The sequence below is a fragment of the Hylobates moloch genome, unplaced genomic scaffold (genome assembly GCF_009828535.3).
Source record: "Hylobates moloch isolate HMO894 unplaced genomic scaffold, HMol_V3 SCAFFOLD_23, whole genome shotgun sequence".
In the NCBI taxonomy this organism is placed as follows: Eukaryota; Metazoa; Chordata; class Mammalia; order Primates; family Hylobatidae; genus Hylobates; species Hylobates moloch.
Window position 1 is genome coordinate 39,569,789 of NW_026652298.1, and position 21,193 is coordinate 39,590,981.

The 21,193-nt window shown below is 52.2% G+C and overlaps 2 protein-coding genes across 2 annotated transcripts in view; one reads left to right on the top strand and one right to left on the bottom strand.

Moving 5' to 3' along the window:
- LOC116462336 (3-phosphoinositide-dependent protein kinase 1) overlaps positions 1-21,193 on the bottom strand; it is a 111,122-nt gene that overhangs the window by 75,213 nt on the left and 14,716 nt on the right.
- Positions 1,545-18,962, top strand: LOC116462338 (3-phosphoinositide-dependent protein kinase 1). Its single transcript, XM_058434036.1, has 4 exons — positions 1,545-2,257; positions 11,574-11,631; positions 12,929-13,081; positions 13,458-18,962. Exons 1-4 carry the CDS (start codon positions 2,070-2,072, stop codon positions 13,572-13,574), a joined length of 516 nt encoding a protein of 171 aa, XP_058290019.1. The 5' UTR covers positions 1,545-2,069; the 3' UTR covers positions 13,575-18,962.

Consider the following 21,193-nt stretch of genomic DNA (forward strand, 5'->3'; position numbering starts at 1 on the left):
ACCCAGCTGGGAATTGTAGATTTTATCTAAAAGTCATCCACAGCTAAATTTCTGCTAGTGTCAAAGTTTCCCAACGCCCCTACCTGCTGTGTAACGCCCCTCATCCTCCCGACATCCTTTGAGCCCAAACTCTAAGGGAGCCAGGGTTGGGGAGCAGAGTCTGTGCTGCCTGACGTGGCCACCTGCAGCTTTCATGTATGCAGAGGTGTGGGAGCCCCGAGGCCCTCGCCCCCACCCTCTGTGCCACCCAGCTGCTCCTGCATGGTCTTTGGTCACGGCTGGCAGGTGCCGTGGGGCTGCAGTACTCCTCCTGCTGGGCCTGCTGTTGCTGCAGAGGTTATGCTCGGGACTGGCTGGTGGCCGTTCTCCCGTGGGCTCTGTGCTCCGTTCCTCCCAGGGAGGTAGCTAGGCTCTGAAGGAGCAGCACAGGCGTCAGTTGTCTCCATTCTCAGTGCCTGGGGAGCTTTTCTGAATGTGGGGGTGTGTGTGCTTACACTCGCTGCATACCTGCGCAGGCCCCTGTGCCTGGGCCTACGGAGAGCTGGGGCTGCTTGATACGTGGCTTCTGTTGCCGTCTGTGAGGTTGGGCTCCATGTGTTGGCAGCCGACTGTTAGGTGGCCCATCCTTAGCTCTGAACAGCTGTGTGGTTTGAAAGCCGTGGAGTGGGTCCAGGCGGGGAGCTCCCAGGCCAGACCCCACACGGGGACAGTGAGTGAGTCTTGGCAGACGGTGTCAAGCGTGGAAGGAGACCTCGGGGCTGTACCTCCTCCCTCCCTGCAGGGCCGCGCCCCTCCTTCATGGGGAATGGGCACCGGGTGTCCCCTTCAGCCAGGGATTTGGCCACGGTACCTGCCCTTGGGTCATGGCGGGAGGAGAGCAGGTGCTTCGTTGGCTCCTGCTCTCCTGAGGTCCTGCACGTGCCAGGGCGGTGTGACTGTTGGACAGTGTTGGAGTCAAGCAGGCTGGGCAGGCCCACGCCCCGTGGAGGGGTCAGCGTGGAGGGGCCGGCAGCGTCAGGCGTTTCCACCATGCCCGTTGACGAGCACCTTGCTCCAGCCCAGCTGGGTGCGAGGCTTTAGGGCTGTGGGGCGGGGCTATGGTGCAGCTCTAGGAGTGTGAGCACATGGGGGGCGCTCCATGTGTGGAGGGTTGTGTAGGGCTGCGGACAGGCTGAGCTCTATGGGGCAGCAGCCAGGGCCTGCGTCTGGAGGCACGGAGGACGTGGAAGGTCATGCCGCACTCTTATCCCAGCCATTGCTGATGGTGCCATTGCTGGTGGCACCTTTTCTTTCCCCTTGTCCTTGGCCTCAACAGAGCTCAGATGTGGGGCCTGTAGCCGGGGAGGTGGCTGCCCCTGCCCAGGGACTCTCTGGCCTTGGCAGCGTCAGGAGCGTGTTAGTGCACAGGCTGTGTCCGCTTGGCACGTTTATGAGTGAGTTTGCGTTGTCGACACTAGTTTGTCATTTTCCTAGAGTGACAGCGTTGTCTACAGTAAGTTCAGCTTATTTTTGCTGAGATTAAAAGGAATGTCGTTTAAACAATTGAATGTGTTTAGTCAAATCAAAATATTTAGCATCTACTGCAGACTCAGACTCCTAAGACACCTGGGGCCCAATGAGGTCTTGCCGGAGGCCTGCCTGCCAGCCTGTGCGATGGATCTGCCGCCAAGCCTCCTGGGGCCCCTTCTCTTCCCAGCAGGCATCCCAGCCCCCACCTCTGGGGGGCAGCACTGGCATTCACGGGGCCCTCAGGGTAAGGGCCCAGGTCCCCTCTTCCTGGAGAGGAAATCTGAGGCTTCGCCCCTCTCTGGCCCTGATTCCCATGGGAAGAGGAGCCCGACCAGGCAGGATCCAGTGAGGCCTCGGTTCTGTGGCCAGGTGTCCCATGGAGGAGAATCAGGGCTGCCCACCCTGTCGCCTTGTGCCTTGCTGTGTGTGAGCTCCCAAGGCCTGACAGCAGCGGTGCCAGGAGGGGCTGGGGTTTGAGGATTGTAGAGGCAGGTGAAGGTGCGGTTCTCACTTTTCCTTCTTCTCTGCAGTATGACAATCTCCTGAGCCAGTTTGGCTGCATGCAGGTGTCCTCGTCCTCCTCCTCACACTCCCTGTCAGCCTCGGACGCGGGCCTGCCCCAGAGGTCAGGCAGCAACATAGAGCAGTACATTCACGATCTGGACTCGAACTCCTTTGAACTGGACTTACAGTTTTCCGAAGATGAGAAGAGGTTGTTGTTGGAAAAGCAGGCCGGCGGAAACCCTTGGTAAGAACTTACAGACATAAGCAATGCTCTTTGCAGAATTGCAGCGTGAACACGTGGGGGCTTATCGTGGGTGCCTTTGCCTTGTCACTGCCTCCCTCAGCAGCTTTGGGCGCTTGGCCAAGGAGCACATTGTGAGTGCACAGTTGGAAATGGATGCGTAGGAGGCAGCCGGCCCAGGGGCTGAGTGGGTTGTGACCGCCGGGCGCTCCCCTCCTCTGCCGGGCATTTGGACCTGCTGCTTGTGGCTGTGGAGTCACTGTGGTGTGGACAGACGCGGCCTGGACCTGGCCACTTGGGAGTTTATGAGGTTCACTGTTGTAGCCCCTCTTTTCTACATAGCTTTCTGTACTTGTCCGTTTATGTCTTTTAAGGTGAGTGCCAGGGGCAGCGTGTGATCGAGGGCGTGCATGTTTTCAGGGCTGGGGATCTGTCCCGGGGATGCCAAGAGTCTGCCTTTCCCAATGCTCTTGCCTGCCTGAGAGTGTTTTGTTTGATGCTCCAAAAACAAACTTGTGAATTTCTGTTTTATTCCTATTGAGGCAGATGTCTCCTGTGTTCATGACCATTTGTGTTTCTTTTTTGAGGTACTTTGTGTCCTTTGACTATTTTTTCTTGTTTTTTTTTTTTTTTTTTTTTTTTTGAGACAGAGTGTTGCTCTGTCACCCAGGCTGGAGTACGTGGTGCGATCTCAGCTCACTGCAACCTCTGCCTCCTGGGTTCAAGCAGTTCTCCTGCCTCAACCTCCCAAGTAGCCGGAATTACAGGCGCCTGCCACCACACCTGGTTAATTTTTGTATTTTTTGATAGAGACAGGCTTTCCCTGTGTTGGCCAGGCTGGTGCATCTTTTTAACATGGATTTTTAAAAGCCGTGTGTGTGGAGACTATTCCTTGTTGTATGTTTTGCAAGCATTCTTCAGTTTCTCTCCAGTCTTGATACTGTGTTTTTGTATGGAAGCTGCAAATTCTTACCAAATCCATCCTGTCCCTATTTATATTTTCTGTTTTCCATCTTAATCTGGTAAGAAGGACTTCCCTCCTAATATTTTTACCTGCTTGTCCCTTTTGCGTGGGCAGAGAGGAGCCCAAGGGGGTGGGGAGAGCGCCTTGCAGGAAGGCATGCTGGAGTGGAAGCACAAGGCGAGGGGGAGTTGAGGGCCTGGCTAGGCAGGGACAGGACACATGTGACTTGCGAGACTTGTCGGCAGGAATGAGTGGAAGGAGCTGAGCTCTGGGCCACCCCAGCAAGTGGGGAAGACCACGGCTCTGTGCGGTTCGCCACACCTGTCTCTAGAAAACCCGTGCAGAGATGCTGGCAGGCAGCAACAGTCTATAGCTAGGGGCTCTGAATCATACCTAGTGTGATTGCTAGGGATGTTAATGTGTGCTGAGCAGGAGAGGAGGGCTTTTGATGGGAGCAATCTGAGCAGCGCTGTGCTGCGCAGCTCCAAGCAGCAAGGAGGTGTGTGCCTGGCTATGCAAGGAGCTTCCCGGGCTCGTAGGTGCTGGGGTCGCCACGAAGGGCTGCTGTGGTCACTCCAAGTACTTGGCCAGGAGCGCTTTCTCTGCAGAGCCCAGCTGAGAGGTGCTGTCTGCAGGTGTGTGTGTATGTTTCAGCTCCTTTGGTGACTCCCAGAAGAGGTCGCTCTGCCTGGGGCTGTTCTTAGAGGGCCTTGGGGTCCGTCTGGGTACCTTAGCCTGGTGATGGCGGCAAGTCAGGGTACACGTTCTCCTGCCTGCTTCCTTTGTCTTCAGGGTTCTCTTTCCCCTTCCCCCTTCCTTCAGATTTTAGGTCCTTTTGGGAAGCTGATGACTCCTGAGATCTTGCAGGATCTGTCTGGCTGCTGGGAGGTCGTCCAGCACCTGCTCTTTACAGTAGTGGTTCGCATTCTCAGTGTGTGGCCACCAAATCCCCAAGGTCAGGGCAGTTTTTTTTGTAATACTAAGATGTTATTTGCCTTTTTGCTGTCATTCTCTGTGTGTATGGTGGAGTGTTGCAGTGACCACATGCTGTAGAATGGAATCTGTGTGCTTTTGGTCTTTTCTAAGGTCTTAGGTTTTTGGTATCAATATGCGTTTTTGTTTTTTGTTTTTTGTTTTTTAAAAAGAGAGTCTTGCTCTGTCACCCAGGCTGGAGTGCAGTGGTGTGATCTCTGCTCACACAACCTCCGCCTCTTGGGTTAAAGTGATTCCCCTGTCTCAGCCTCCTGAGTAGCTGGGATTACAGGTACATGCCACCATGTCCAGCTAATTTTTGTATTTTTAGGAGAGATGGGGTTTCACCATGTTGGCCAGGCTGGTTTTGAACTCCTGACCTCGAGTTATCTGCCCACCTCGGCTTCTCAAAGTGCTGGGATTTCAGGCGTGAGCCACCATGCCAGCCAATATATGCATTTTTTGAGATGAATAAATTTTCAGTATTTCTACTGAGCTCTTACTATCTCTTCATTTCTACCTGCTGTAGCCTCTGTAATTTTATCATCCACTGAATCATTATTTTGAAATCCTGAAGTTTTCCTTGTGCTTACATGAGAATACGGTAAGTTCAGGATCACACCTGTTACCCCAGCACTTTGGAGGCCAAGGTGGTGGATCACTTGAGCCAGGAATTCGAGAGCAGCCTGGGCAACATAGTGAAACCCTGTCTCTACAAAAAATACGAAAATCAACCAGGCATGGTGCTGCACACCTGTAGTCCTAGCTGCTTGGGGAGGTTGAGGTAGCTACGAGGATTACCTGAGCCTTGGAAGTCGAAGCTGCAGTGAGCAGAGATCTTGCCACTGCTCCCCAGCCTGGGTGACAGAGTGAGACCCTGTCTCAAAATTGAAAAAAAAAAGTAAAAGGAATTTTTTAATTTACATGGAATAGTTTACACTTAGAAGGAACATTTTAAAAATATATATGATGAGCTCTTTAAAATCCACTGTTGTTTGTTAACAGCTTTTCAAACAATAAAGAGTCACTGAAGCTCTTAGAAGCTGCATTGTAAAGGCTGGAGAGGCCACGCAGTAGCTGAGAGACAAAGTCTCCGGCTGCAGCACAGCCTCAGGCTGGGTCATCCTGTGCTGCCACAGTCCACAACGCAGTCGAAACTTCCTGGATTCAAGATACGACTGCAGGCACGAAGAGGGAGTTGACATGTCTGCTGCTGAGTTGTGCTTTTGCCTCACAGTGGATGAGTCTGCAGACAGCCTGGACCTGCCGCTTGGCCTGTGTCCCCCGGCTTCTCATCACGGACGATGTTCTTTTTTTTTGACACGGAGTCTCCCTCTGTCGCCCAGGCTGGAGTGCAGTGGAGTGATCTCTGCTCGATGCAACCTCCACCTCCTGGGCTCAAGCAGTTCTCCTGCCTCAGCCTCCCAAGTAGCTGGGATTACAGGTGTATGCCGCCGTGCCTGGCTCATTTTTGTATTTTTAGTGAAGACGGTTTCACTATGACTTGAGGCCATGGCACCAAGCAGTGCCAGGGCAATAATCATATCCTCACAGCACTCACCCACAGGAAGAGAGAGAGGAAAGAAACCAGTTTCGCTTCTGAGCGTTTGTTAAAAATGATGAATGTTATGAATACTTTGTGGGATGAAGTGGGAAGTATGCAGAAAGGCACTCAGTTCTGCCGCAAACACGAGTGTGCAGCTGCCTCAGGGAGACACACTTGTGACTGTGGGCCTGCTGTCCTCGTGGAGCGTCTGAATGACGGGCAAACTGCCGTTACGCAGACTTAGCTATTTGGCCAATATTTTTCTTGAAAATGATTGGAATGAGCTTGTTACTTTAAGGAATACAACTGCCCATATTTATATCAATGATAAAATTGAAACCTTCAAGTGAAAATTGGAATTTTGGAAAACTTTATTCATTACTGTGAGCTTGATACCTTCCCAATAAAAGACTTTTTTTAGCTGTTTTTTTGTTTGTTTATATTATTTTTTAAAAAGAAATAGAGACAAGGTCTCACTGTATTACCCAGGCTGGTCTCGAACTGCTCGGCTGAAGCATTCTTCCCACTTTGACTTCCCAAAGTGGTGGGATTACAGGCGTGAGCTACTGCACCAGGCCAAAAGTCTTTTTTTTTTTTTTTTTCTGTTATTGAAATGGAGTCTCATTCTCTCGCCAAGGTTGGAGTGCAGTGGCACAAGCTCGGCTCACTACAACCTCCACCTCCCAGGTTCAAGTATTTCTCCTGCTTCAGCCTCCTGAGGAGCTGGGATTATAGGCGTGCACCACCACACCTGGCTGATTTTTGTATTTTTAGTAGAGACGTGGTTTCACCATATTGGTCAGGCTGGTCTCGAACTCCTGACCTCAAGTGATTCACCTGCCTCGGCCTCCCAAAGTGCTGGGATTAGAGGCCAAAAGTCATTTGATACATAGTGATATCCATGAATTGATCTGTTGAAACCGTAGAATGAAATTTGTCAACATTTGGAAGCTTTACATAATTCAGCCCCAATGTATGACCTATAAAATCACATGAGGGTAGAAGAACCACTAGTGAAGGGTAGATTGATGGCTTTTAGGGTTACGGTGTATGAAAATTTATTGTTATGAATCAGATTTCACATTGCAACTAAGCTTTAAGCAGCCACCACTTTCTGAATTGCAGTGTAGTATCCAAGAAGAATATCCACAAATATCTACACTTATTCTTAGCCAAAAGGCCAGGAAGTGACACCAATCTCTAAAGAGGCTGAGTGTACTCCTCCCTTTTCTAGCTGCTTATCTGAGTGAGGCTGAGTGTTTGCCGTGCCCTTCCACCTGAACACAGATCTCAGCAGAGTATGGGCGCAGGTGGATTTGGGGACCCAGTACTCTCCTTATCAGCCGAACAGGAGAGGCCTGTGCCGCGCACAGAGTGGCACACTCTCCTCATTCGTTATTTTTGTTTTGGAAGGTAGTTATTTTAAAAATAAAAGTAAGGTATGTTAATAGTAATGGCTTTATTGTTTTTTAACGAATTAAATATTTGAAAATGTCTCAGTTTTAATTTCCTGCGTAGTACGTATCAGTTGATCTGAAAGCTCTTTGGGGTCTTCCACAGAGGTAAAGAGTGTGAGGGGCCGTGGGACTGGAAGGTGGGAGAGGAAACCTGGGGCCCGTCGGCCATTGCCACTGGCTCCCTCCCTTACTGGCAGTGAAGCTGAGCCTGGAGAGCCCTCCCAAGGTGTTGGAAAAGCCTCCAGCGGGGCTCTGGCTCCTTGCTGGGGCTCTCCTGGGGCGTGGCAGGTGCTTTGCCAGTAGCTTTGGGTTTGGATCCTTGACGATGCTCTTTTTGGGTTCTGGGTGAGGGAGGGTGGAGGAGGTGGCAAGAACCTGCGCTGTGGCATCAGGAAAGGGGGTTTTCTGTGGTCACCCCTTGTGGATTGCCCTGCATCCTCCTCTGTGCGGAGGTGGGGAGAGGTGTCGCCTGTTTTGAGGGAGCCAAGATGGCGGTGTATGAGAGTGAGGCACCTCCGGATAGCCCCGTGTGCATGGCGAGGAGTTAGGCGTGTCTCCAGGTCTTCAGCTCTCGCCCAGCCTCCCAGGGAGGAAAGAGCTCTCAGGGCGGGGGATTTTCTGCAGGAGATAGTAAAAAATCGAAGTAGAAAATCAAGGTGATTCCAGCCTGGCCAACATGGTGAAGCCCCGTCTCTACTAAAAATACCAAAAATTAGCTGGGCCTAGTGGTGGGCACCTGTAATTCCAGCTACTCAGGAGGCTGAGACAGGAGAATTGCTTGAACCCAGGAGGCAGAGGTTGTAGTGGGCCAAGATCGTGCCATTGCCCTCCAGACTAGGCAACAGAGCGAGACTCCGTCTCAAAAAAAAAAAAAAAAAAGTCAAGGTGATTCCTGGAAGTACTGACAGCAAGGAGCTGTTTCCTGTTGTGAGCTGGCAGGTTAATCCGCTGAACACATGCTCTGCTCTAGATGCCGCCAGTGGAGCTTTGCCCGCAGTCTCTGTCCATGCACCCTGGGCCACTGGGGAGTGGACGTTGTCCGTTTCATTGTCTCTCGCAGGTGATGCTGGCGCGGAGGTGGGTGGTGCCTGTCCGTGGGGCCCTTGCCTGCCTCCCCGAGGTGCTGGCGTGTTCTGTCGCTGAGCCACTCTGGGCCTTCAGTGTCCCTGGCATGGGTGACACTGCTGGGAGTGTCTCTGGGCGCCTTGCCTGTGGCCTTTTTTCTCTCAGGATGGATTTCTGGAAGCGAGGCTACTTCTCAATGCTATTTCCGAATCGCTTCCCCAGTGAGTCCTCCCCAGGCTGCAGGTGCCGAGCGGGAGCAGCACTCCTGCACGCCCATGCCTGTGGCACGCCCAGATGATCACGGCGGAGCGGCCCAGCTCAATTTCTTCATTTAGGGCCATTGAGAGTTTCTTGTGTCACTGAATTCCTCTTCTGGGAATTTTTAGTTTGTGCCATTTTCCTGAGTTTTCTGTTGAGTTCCGTGCCTCTCGTGGCACTGTGAATTTGCTGTGGGGTGCAGGTGACGGCCCATGGTGGCTGTATCTGGAAGTCCTTTCCCGCCCCAGCTGTGGTCCTGGTGGCTTTTTAGGTGGAGGTGGTTTCGTCCTCCTGCCGCGGCTCCCGCAGCTCAGTGCTGGGCTGCTGTTCTCGCTCTCAGTCAGGAAGGCGGCGCCTCCCACACAGGTTGCAGGGATGGGCCGCTGTGTTCTTCTGGTTTTTCTCTCCTTCGAGTTGATATTTTAAACCATGTATATCATCACCTCTTCTGGCACTTGCTGGCGTGTGGTGAAAGCTGAGGATGGGGAGAGGCCGTGGGGCCTTCTCCGTCCTCACCTGCCTGCAAGAGCTCTGACCGGCCTGGGCTCAAAGGGACCCTGTGCCTCCCACGCTGCCTGCCTCGGTGTAATTGATTACGAATTTTCCTGTTATTCCTCTGTGCTGTTGCCTGGTCACAGGCCTGTCTGTGAGAGTGCCTTTCTGCCGGCTCTGTGGTCCCTCCAGGCATTTCTGTGCTCTGTGCTTTCTGTGCTGTGGTGGGTCTTCCTCATCACATGTCCTTTTCAGGAACCTTCTTAATCTGTTTCTCTTTGTTTTAATCCCCACATTGTGTGTGTTTGCTGGTGAAGTCCCTGGTGCGAGAGGAGGGCTGCACTTGCCCGCATGCCACACACTCCTCTTGCTTCAAACCCACAGGGTGGGGTGTGTGTGTGAGGCCAGGCCCTGGGTCCTCCCTCTTGGGGCAGGCCTGGGTGCTGATCTGCCCAGGTCTGGGTGGGTCAGATGGTGGGGCTGGGTAAGCCCTGGGGGAGGATGCTGTGCCCCCAGCTCGGCCAGTCCAGTCTTCTTACAAGTGCTGTTGGCCTTGTGTGCAGCCAGGCAGGCATGTGGATGTGCTCGGATATTGATTTGATCATCTTATGCCTTCTTCAAATATAAAACATATTATTGGCCAGGGGTGGTGGCTCATGCCTGTAATCCCAGCACTTTGGGAGGCCTAGGTGGGTGGGTCACAAGGTCGGGAGACCATCCTGGCTAACATAGTGAAACCCCGTCTCTGCTAAAAATACAAAAAATTAGCTGGGCGTGGTGTTGCGCACCTGTAGTCCCAGCTACTTAGACGGCTGAGGCAGGAGAATCAATCCCTTGAACCCGGGAGGCAGAGGTTGCAGTGAGCCGAGATGGCGCACCACTGCATTCCAGCCTGGGCAAAAGAGCCGAGACTCTTGTCTCAAAACAAACAAACAAACAAACAAGAAAACCACATATTATTTCTATAGTAGAACCTCAGACAGGAATTTCAGTAAGATCAGATAGAACACAAACCAGTAACTGTTAGCTTTAACCAAATGAGGTAAACTGCAGACATTAAAGTAGTATCTTGGGGCCGGGCGCAGTGTCTGATGCTTTGGGAGGCCAAGGCAGGTGGATCACTTGAGGTCAGGAATTCGAGATCAGCCTGGCCAACAAGGTGAAACCCCGTCTCTACTAAAAATACAAAAAAATTAGCCTGGCGGGCACAGTGGCTCACGCCTATAATCCCAGCACTTTGGGAGGCCGAGGCGGGTGGATCACGAGGTCAGGAGATCCAGACCATCCTGGCTAACACGGTGAAACCCCATCTGTACTAAACATACAAAAAAAATTAGCTGGGCGTGGTGGCGGGCGCCTGTAGTCCCAGCTACTTGGGAGGCTGAGGCAGGAGAGTGGCATGAACCGGGGAGGCGGAGCTTGCAGTGAGCTGAGATCGCACCTCTGCACTCCAGCCTGGGCGACAGAGCGAGACTGTGTCTCAAAAATAAATAAATAAATTAGCCTGGCATGGTGGCATACATCTGTAGCTCCAGCTACTCAGGAGGCTGAGGTGGGAGAATCTCTTGAACCCAGGAGACAGAGGGTTCAGTGAGCCGAGATCACACCACCACACTCCAGCCTGGGTCACAGAGTGAGACCCTGTCTCAATCATTCAATCAATAAAATAATACCGTGGCCAGGTGTAGTGACTCATGTCTGTAATCCCAGCACTTTGGGAGGCTGAGGCAGGAGGATTGCTTGAGCCCAGGAGTTCAAGGCCAGCCTGGGCAACATTAGAAAGACCCAGTCTCGTAAAAAAAAGAAAAAAAGCCGGGCATGGTGGTGTATGCCAGTGGTCCCAGCTATTCGGGAGGCTGAGGTGGGAAAATGGCTTGAGCGCAGGAGTGACAGAGCAAGACTTTGTTTCTAAAAACATAAATCTCTTGAACTCTTAGGAATCAAAAGTGAGGTGTGTTTGCTAATAATGTATATTAAAGCAGAGCCTCTATGTGAATCCTGCTCTTTGCATTTCTGCCGTCTCTGAATAAAAGTGTTTTACTATGATGGAGAAACCAGAGGAGGTGTTCTTACGTCCAGCTTGGTCTTTCAGAGCTTTGTGATTATAAACTACTCTGTGGGTCCCGAGCACTGAATCGGGGGCCCAGCTTGTGGGGTAGGTAACTTGAGGGCGATCGTCTCATCCAGTTGTTGACTCCGCGGGCAGCCACCTTTCGGTCACCACAGCTTTGTTAAGGCAGCAGTGACCTGTGTCACCTGCCCGTTTCTACGGCACGGTCTTCCCCCACCTTTTCCCTGCTGTGTGGATGCCACTGGCAGTGAGGGGGCAACAGGCACTGTTTCTGGTATCTGCAGGCTCCGTTGCAAATACGGATTCAGGCTGTCTGCGTGGCAATGCTGTGTGTGCTGGGTTGCATGTGGCGAATGTTCTCTGCTCATCCCGAAGTGAGGCTGGCTCTGTGAGGGGCAGGCCGAGGCTCCGGGGGGTTCATGTGGCAGGAAGAGTGTGGAGAATTTCTGTTTGTGATTCTCATGGGAGCATCTCTTTCTTGTTTCTTTCCACAGGCACCAGTTTGTAGAAAATAATTTAATACTAAAGATGGGCCCGGTGGATAAGCGGAAGGTGAGTGGTCAGTGGTCCCGCTGCTCCGCACGCACACCTGCATCTTCCCCGACTCCAGCTCAGGGGAGGGCAGCTTGGTGGCGTGGAATCCTTCCCTCTCTTGATTTTCATCAAACGTCATCTCTAGATTTCACAGCTCGGGAAGGCCTAAGCCCCTTGAGAGAAGCCACGTGAAGCCACACACGTAGGCGGTTAGGGCGGAGCAGAAGCAGCCTCGCACACTCCTGGGAGCCTGGGGCTGCCCGTTTTGAGGTTTCCGTCAAGTTGAAGAGGCCACATCTGATATCTTAGCCAGTGGTCTAATATTTCTTTAGAAGTGTTTCAAAACCATTTAAGGGTTCTTTATTTTTTATTTATTTTTTTTTTTTTGAGAGGGAGTCTTGCTCTGTCGCCCAGGCTGGAGTGCAGTGGCGCGATCTCGGCTCACTGCAAGCTCCGCCTCCCGGGTTCACGCCGTTCTGCTGCCTCAGCCTCCTCAGTAGCTGGGACTACAGGCGCCCGCCACCACGCCTGGCTAATTTTTTTTTGTATTTTTAGTAGAGACGGGGTTTCACCATGTTAGCCAGGATGGTCTTGATCTCTTGACCTCGTGATCCACCTGTCTCGGCCTCCCAAAGTGCTGGGATTACAAGCATGAGCCACCGCGCCCGACTGGGTTGTTCTTTATTTTATGGGTTAAATGGATCCAGCACTTAGCAAGTGGTCTGTGTGGAGCCAGGCAAGTGTGTGGATGTGCTCAGATATTTGTTTGGTCATCTTGTACCTTTTTCAAATATAAATCGTATTACTTCTATAGTAGAACGTCAGATCAGGAATTTCAGTATGATCAGACAGAACACAAACCAGTAACTGTTAGCTTTAACCCTTGGTTAGAAAATATTCAGCTCCAGGTGCTCACAGGGCCACTTCCAAGCGCAGGCTCCTGGCCTCTGTTCCTGGCCGTATGTCCTCCGCAGGCAAGGATCTCAGTGCAGGTGGGTGGAGGCTGGCTGCTGAGAGCAGGCTCCTGTCCCAGGCAGAGCAGAGGGGCCACGGGAGCCGTGGGCCTGATCTGGATGGGCTGTCTGCGCCAGCTCAGCAGCAGAGGCCTGTGCTGCAGCCCCTGTGACCTTACAAACTGGGCTCAGTGGGGCAGGAAGTACCTGCCTGTAGGTGAGTGCACAGGTGGTGGCAGTGGCCCTGTGTCCCGAGCATCTCCGAGGGGCCGCCCAGCCCTCTAGGCTCCAGGAGATGCCATCAGCACTGGCCTCTGAGGCCTGATAAGCATGGCCTGTTTTTTTTTGTGTTTTGGTGTCAGGGTTTATTTGCACGACGACGACAGTTGTTGCTCACAGAAGGACCACATTTATATTACGTGGATCCTGTCAACAAAGTCCTGAAAGGTGAAATTCCTTGGTCACAAGAACTTCGACCAGAGGCCAAGAATTTTAAAACTTTCTTTGTCCACACGGTGAGTCTGTTCCCAGGGATTCCTGTGTGCAGGGTAATGGGAGGGCTTTGCACCACGTGGGAAGCAGCCACAGGCCTCGGCCAGAGGGAGCAGCGGGGATCGGGGCAGCCGCCTCGCCCTTTCCGACATCCTAGACGCCCACACTAGTGGCTCCGTCCTAAGGGGCCAGGGGACACCCTGTGCTTGTTTTTCAGTTTGGTGGTGACGGCGGAGGGATGGTCATCAGCCTGTGTAGTTGCTTTCTGCTTGTGTGGAGAACCACCACACCCATGTGCTTCCAGGACTCGGAATGGCTGGTAGCAGGCAGCTCACCAGGTTGGGGTGGGGGTTTTGGTGGGACTCCCTCGAGAACACTAAACGGCTTCTGTCTTTGCAGCCTAACAGGACGTACTATCTGATGGACCCCAGCGGGAACGCACACAAGTGGTGCAGGAAGATCCAGGAGGTTTGGAGGCAGCGATACCAGAGCCACCCAGACGCCGCTGTGCAGTGACGTGGCCTGCGGCTGGGCTGCCCTTCGCTGCCAGGACACCTGCCCCAGCGCGGCTTGGCCGCCATCCGGGACGCTTCCAGACCACCTGCCAGCCATCACAAGGGGAACGCAGAGGCGGAAACCTTGCAGCATTTTTATTTAAAAGAAAAGAAGAAAAAAAACACCCAAACACACAAAGAACAAAACCAGTAACAAACACAAAGGAATTCAGGGTCGCTTTGCTTGCTCTCTGTGCTCCGTGGAGGCCTCCGTGTGCCCTCGTTGCCGTGGGGACCCAGCTCCGTGCACGTCAGCCCAGTCCCGCCCAGACTAGTGGACAGACCTGGTGTCACCAGCTTCTCCTAGCATCAGTCCGAACCATGTGCCCGCCCTGCCCCAACTGTGTGCTGGTCCTGCTGTGGCCGAGGGGACCGGGTGTGTTTGGCTCTTTATGCCCCTCCCGCTGTGGTCCTGGAACTCTTCACCAGGGAGGGAGCCTCTGTAGCCCTGCAGGGGGGCCGCATCTCTCTGTGGAGGGAGCCTCTGTGCTTCTGTCACGTGCTCCCTTTCTTGCGTCTCCCTGTGATTGGCCCTTAGGCCTGGCTGGGCCCATTGTGTATCCCTGTGGTGGCTCTGGTGGCAGGCTTTCTGTGGCCCCTGCTGTGTTGGCAGGCAGATTTGCGTGGTGAGGAGCAGAGGGGTTGGAGTGGTGCGGGAGCAGGCTGCCGAGTGGAGGGTGCCATCGAGGGCTCCGGATCCCTTGTCCTACTTAGCAGTGTTGGTCTTTGGGGCTGGAAGCCGAGCGCATGCTGGGAGCGGTACTGTCAGAAGTGAGCTGGCTCACTGCACGAGAGAGTCCTGCCCCAAGCCCTAGGTGGGGCCAGGAGGTGTCTTGGAGAATCCAGCCAGAGCAGAGAGGGCCTGCTGACTTCTGTGTGGATGAGAGAGGCCTGAGGGCCTCCTAAAAGGTTTAAATGTCCACGCCTCCCCAGTTGCTGAAGTAGGGTCTGAGAGAACCCGGGCATCAGCAGACCCAGGGTGCGTCTGTCTCCTGCAGACCACACCAGGGAGTGCAGACACCACCATCACACACGCCCCTTTTGTGTTGTGGTTAAAATTTCTCAGAGCCCACTCAGAGTTTCTACATCTCTGCATGAGAAATCTCACAGCCTTCTCATGCTGCCGGCTCATCTGGTCCCATAAAGAGTGGACTTTGCCAGTTGCTGTTGCACTGGAGGCGAGAACAGCGCACTTCAACCCCAGCTTGCTGGTCGGCTTCCCTCTGTAGGGAGCCGGTTTTGGGGCCGTTTCCCTTTGACGCTTTGGTGGCCTTGCCGTGCTCTACAGCACAGACAGGCCAGATGCATTTGTCCTTTGCCTAGTTACTCCCCAGGCAGAGAGTGCTCCTGGTAGCCTGGCAGGTCTGGGCCCTTCTCTCCCTGCCCAGGTTGTCCCTGGAGGGCAGCCCTCAGTCCCGTTGGGGAAGAGGCAGACTTTGCTGCCCACAGACCTGCCTCTGACTCAACTGTGTCCACCCTCCCTGGTCCCTACCCTCAAGTCACAGATGACTCAGCAGTGACCCTGTGTGCCAGGCCAGATCCAAACTGAGAGGGAAGGTGTCCTTTTTACACTGCTAATGACCAGAGTGGCTCTTTTTGGCTAGGCGAGTGCAGATGGGGGCCTGGGAGGGGGCAGAGATGTTCCCCAGGCCCTGCCTGCGGTTCCTGCCTGGGCCTTGGCTGCTGCTGTGTGAGAGCTGCATGTGAGCCTGTGACTGTGAGCTGGGGTGAGCTGCGCCGCACTTGCCCTGGGGCGCCAGGGAACAGGACGCTCAGGGGCCCAGCACGTTGCCCTGGGCCTGTGGCTGGAGTCGGAGTCCTCTCTCCTCCTCGTGGCTTTGGGAAAGGCTTGGCTGTATTGGGAAGTCAGAAATTTCTGTTCAGGCTTCCTCCTCATCATCAGCTATTTTACCCATCTCAGAACGTCCTGTGTCTCCATGTAGGAGAGTGGCTCTCTCAGGGCGTCTGGTTATAGGGAAACAAGCGGAGCAGGGACGTGGCTTTGATTGGAGCACTCGGCTGGGCTGCTTGGGGAGACTCTTCCGTGCGTTCTTCCTCTGGATAGAACCACCACCTCCTGGGCGTCACTGACAAGCTCCGTCTTAACCTCCAAAGCCACAGAACTACGGGCTCAGAGCCAAAGCTGGCAGCCGACAGCTGAAATGATGCCATTGCCTGAGCTAATGACAGCCAGGCTCTTCTGTGGGTCACCTTTCTCCTCACCCAGCCCCTTGCTCTTTTTAAAGGCCCGTGTGTTTTCTTTCCTTAGCCTGTGCTTGCTCATGTCTACTCCAGTTTTCTCTAGCACATCCTTAGAGCCATCACCTGGCATGCAGGCGCCTTCCATTCTACGGTAGAACGTGGGGTACCGTGTATGCACATAGACACACGTATGTGGAATTACAGTTGTGGGTTTATCCAAGATGAGGAAGATTTCACCTGCTGTTTAATAGACCTGGGGCCAGGTGCCTCCCTACACGTGGGCAAGGACAGGTGGAATGTCAGGACCACACTGCGCGCGGCCTCTCGGCACAAAGTGGAGGGAGGCTGTGGTTGCTGCCGGCCTAGGTGCCCCACGTGCCCTGCCTTTCTGTGGGACACAGTTGGGGGCCGGCTTCTGAGGGACTCTTTTCTCCCCTCTTTGTGTGGCCCCAGCCAGGGCGGTGGGCAGTCGTGGTGTAGAGCACAAGGCTCTCCACCCTAGCGAGATGGCTCTGTACCACGGCTACCATGTGGAACCTTAACTTGCGGAAGGCTTGTTAACAATTGTTTTGAGAGAGATGGCTAGTCATGCCACAGCTGCTGGGGACTCTGCCTCCTCCAGCCCTCTTGGGACACACTGTGGGATTTGTGGCCCTACCCAGAGGAATTGTGGAGACTGTCCCATGGCACAAACCCCCAGGCACCAGCACAGGGCTCTGGGTGACTCAAAACTAACATTTGTCTCTGACAAGATCAGCTGTAGGCTCACCGGCCAGAGAAGACCACTGTGAGCATTTTGCCCTATATCCTGCCCTGCCATTTGTTCACTTTTTAAACTAAATTGGGAACATCCGACACACCGTTTGCATCGTCTTCTCCCTTGATATTTTAAGCATTTTCCCATGTCATGAGTTTCTCAGAAACATGTTTTTAACAATTGTAGCGTTTAGTCATTGTCATTTACTATCATTTATCTGACCATTTCCCTACTGTAAAATACTTAAGATGGTTTCTGATTTTTCCACTATTTAAATAATGCTGCGATGAATATCCTTAAAATCTTCTGATTTCTTACTTTTTTTCCCCTTAGATGCATAGAAGTGGTATTTTGAGGTCAAAGAGTTTGTTCATTTTAAAGATATTTCTGTCTCTCTCTCGACCTGATGTTTAGATGCTCAGAGTTCCAGTGGCAGAACCACTTTAGTTGTGTCTTACAGATTCTGACCAAATCAGTTTCTGATAAGCCGTGTGTTCCAAAGAATGTCTGAGTAAGACCGCTCTTTATTTAAATGCTAAGAGGATGTCATTACTGCAATCCATTTGTGGCCGATTTTTTCCAAGAGCCAATTTCCTTGTTTTGGTTGCGAGAACCTGGCTCCGCCTGCATGTCAGCTCTCTGCCATCCCTGCTGCGGTGGCTTTCAAGCGCTTGGCGATATTTTCAGAATCTTGTACTTTGTGTCCACAATGGTACTGAATTTGCATCTGTACAGTCAGCAGAGATAACGAGTGTTGAACTGACCTTGCCACATGCTTAGTGAGTGACTTGTAATTAAGTTTATAGACTCAGAAAGTACATTAGGCCATTTAGAATCAGTAGCAGAGCAAAGCCTCTACTTGGAAAAAACCACGTAGCTGACTGGGTTTTACAAGAGTGCATTTGTCTCCCCCTTCCGCCCCCTGTTCAGGTCTTAGTGGTTCTGAAGAGCCCAGCAGCCAGGCTGGCTTTTTCATTGTAGGGCGTGGTTGTCCCAGCTGGTGTAGATTTCAGGCCGCCTCCCCCCAACTCCCTGCCCAGAGTGTTGCAGATTGCCTGGCTGGCGGCAAGTCCAGACCATCCAAGTTTGGTTGGATTCTTCATTTCTCCACTTTAGTTGGGGTCCATTGATTGTGCAGGGGAACGTGGGGGGGGGTTTTCTAGGCACCGCGTTCAGTGCTGCTTCACTCTACCAGAGATTATGGCCAAATTGCACGGAATTTGGTTTCTTGCCCTCCTCTGAAGCCTGCGGCCCCCTCGCCTGGCTTGTTGACAGACCCGGGGTGCTCACTGCTGAGACTTCAGAGATCGCAGCTGCTGTGAGAATACGGTGAAGGTACTATGTTCTGGAAGATGTTGTCCTACACTTTTCCCCAGTTATTTTCAAACCTGACATGAATCTATGTTGACTCACTGGGTGGGGTCCCTTCTTACGCAGCACACGTGGCAAGTGCCTGAATCGGTGCTGGAGGCACTTCAGAGCCTCTGAGGAGCCACCACTTCTGGCCCAAAATTGCAGGGTTGTAGATGAGGCTGCCTGTGGAGAACTGGTGTGAGGAGGAAGCTGTTTCCAACAAAGAGCACTTTTATCTGTTGAGATGGCTGTGGTGAGCAACTGAACGAGCCTCCGTGTGTACCTGAATTTTCCCCATAACTCATTTCTTCCATATGAAGAAACACCAAACTATGCACAGATAACTTTTTACAAAAGCAGACCTTTTTTAAGCTGTGTAACCCACATAGCCTAACCATCTGGCAGAATGACTACGAATAGGGGTCATTGTGCTGGTAAAAGCCTCTATTATGACTGTAAGTTGGACGTTGGCAAAATTAAATGGTTACAGTATTTAGAGCTGCTGTAGCTGTTCCTTCACAACATAAAATAGGATAAATGACTAGTACATCTTTCAGGGGGGTGGCAGTCAGAACATGGGTAATATTCTCCACGTGGTCTGTAGCTGTAACTGTGATGTACAGGCAAAGCAAAAATTAAAAGAATTATGAAAACAATGCAATGATATTAGGATATACACTTTTGTATTTTTATTCTTATATAAGGTTATTTGCTGGCTATTGTTGGCCTCTAGTTCAGTCTGTGTTATTTAAATTCTAATATATGAATTATTTGGATTGAATTCATGTTTGGGGCCACGTTGTATGTATTGATGTACAGCCTTGAATGTGAATAATTATTGTAAACTATATTTTACAACTTTTTTTCTGGCTTTATTATATAAATTTTCTATTGGGTCAGTGATTTAATCATATAATTTAATGAATCTGTTTATTGTTTTTTTTTTTCCAAATATTTGTGCTTTAGGTGTAGTTACCAGATGATGAATTTTCCTCGTATGCTCAGTAGTCTTGTAATAAAAAGCATGTAGAGTGTAGAGGTTTGCTGACGTGGCTCTTCCTTTGACACCGCCACGGAATGGGGGCGCGGTTGGGGGCGGGTGTCTGCCACTGCCCACTAGCGTTGGCGCCCGAGGCTCGGTTTCACTCCCTCCGGAAGTGTAACCAGCCGTCTGCTTTTCCCGGATGGAACTTCCGCCTTCCATGTGACGCTATGGCGGGTGTTCTACAAGGGCGGACCTGTGGGCGGGACAGAACGCAAAGGGCGCTATTAATTGCCGGACTCTTCCGGTGGGGCGGAGGTGTGGCGGGGCTTGTTGGGATCATGGCGGGGAATCACTGCGAACTCCTGCTGCCGGCCCACGGCAGCCTCGGGGAGGGGTTGGGGTGGCTTCCTGTGCTGCCCTTAAAGCGTGGGGCTCAGCGTCCTGGCCCGGCGCCCCGGCAGCGTGTCCAAGTGGGTCCGCCTCTACAGCGGCGGCACCTACTTCCTCACCACTGGGCAGACGATGTGCCGGGACCCGAAATCCTGTACCGCGTGTGCCAGACCGACCCCGACCCGGACTCGGACAAGGTGAGGGCCGCGCCGGCCAGCCGAAAGGGTCTGGGCCGTCCCGGCCTGTGGCCGCCGCACACAGCCTGCTCCGCGCCGAGGAGAGCTCAGCGGGAGCGGGCGTCAACTCGGGCTTAGAGCCGCGCGCTCCCTTGTCGCCAGCTTGCCCCGACCCCCTACCCTGGGAGGGGAGGGCGAGGATGGCGCCCTGGCGTCCACTGCCATTGAGGATCCTGAGTCGCTTCACCTTGGGGTGCCTCTTCCTTGCCCTTTTTGCTCTTTGGTGGAGGAGGATAGGATTCCCAGACCCCGGACTTTGCTGTGATTCTACTTTCTTTTTCTCACTAGGTTCTTTTGCCCAGGGTGTGTGAACGCCTTCTCTGTCCCAGGGTACTTGCTGGCTCTGGAAACAGAACCCTTGGCGTTGGTCTGTCCTTTCACATTCTTAATGTTTGAATTAACGCTGGCCTGGGGGTTGATATGGGCGGCCCTTTTTTTCCCCGGTGAGTTGCATTTAGAGAATTGGTGCTCCATCCTTTCCATCCATAGCACGCAGCACCCACTCAGCACCTCTTAGAAGATGCGTCCATAGTATATAGTATGATTTTTCAAAGGGGATTTTGCTCATATTAGGGGTTGCTTCAGGGATGTCCCGGAAGGGCCAGGTAAGGAATCTTTCAACCTGCTTTCTAATTGGCTTAGTTTTCCCACTGTCTTCGCAAAAGGACAGGAATTTCCTGTCCTTAAGGACAGGTTAGTTTGCAGCTTGTCTTTCATCAAGCGAAATGCTCATGCTGTTGGGCAGATGGTAATAGAAACCTTTTATTACCTTTATTTATCAAGAGTTGCGGAGCCGAGGAACTGTCTGGGAGTTGTGCAGGATCGAAACTCACAAAAAAGCCTGTTTGAAGAAGTTGTTACCTATATTTATTCAAGGCAGTTCACAAGCCTTGTACTAACTTTGCTGGGGCTTTCAGTTGAGCTTACATGATTGCACTTGGCTTTGTGCCTTGGCAGCCAACATTTGCCATGCATGAGGCTTCCCAGAAAGGTTCGGATCCCTCTTGAAGTTTGAGAAGCCTGACTGCGACCATTCTCAGCATGGCATGACCGTGATCAGGAAATGAGAATCTGGAGTTACTGCTAAGGCAGCCTTGTGGGTGGAAATGAGGGTTTGAGATGCCAACACTCCTGTCTCTCCCCACAACTTCCAACTGTTTCCATTGCTCATTTGACCAAGCCCTCTACTCAGAGAATTGACCTCCCAGGAAATGACAGTCATCTCCAGGATAGAAATAGGCTTTTGTTAGCTGTGATTTTCCTTTTATAAGTGCTGGTGTATGATTTACTGTTTGGTTTTTCTTTTTAAATAACAGGGCTTAGTGGTCACTCCCTTGCCTTTCTACTCAAGCGTTCCTGTTTTGTATATGAAATTGGAGTTTAAATTGCTCTTGTCCATTGGCTTCTTTGAGACAATGGTTGTCTATTCAGCACTGGAGCACTTGATTCCCCGTAGCACAGTTAAGGTGGTTTGTTCCCTTTGCTTTACTGTTCCTTAAAACTTTGTTAAAAATTATGGGCCGGGCGCGGTGGCTCACGCCTGTAATCCCAACACTTTGGGAGGCCCAGGCAGGTGGATCTCTTTCGAAACCAACCTGGCCAATATGGTGATGCCCGGTCTCTACTAAAAATACAAGAAATTAGCCGGACGTAGTGGC

Bases quoted from the DNA above. Each gene is read 5' to 3' on its own strand.
- LOC116462338 (XM_058434036.1), top strand. From the start codon at position 2,070: ATGCAGGTGTCCTCGTCCTCCTCCTCACACTCCCTGTCAGCCTCGGAC. The intron at 11,632-12,928 runs GTGAGTGGTCAG...TTTTGGTGTCAG, and splicing joins GCCCGGTGGATAAGCGGAAG to GGTTTATTTGCACGACGACG. The intron at 13,082-13,457 runs GTGAGTCTGTTC...CTGTCTTTGCAG, and splicing joins AAACTTTCTTTGTCCACACG to CCTAACAGGACGTACTATCT.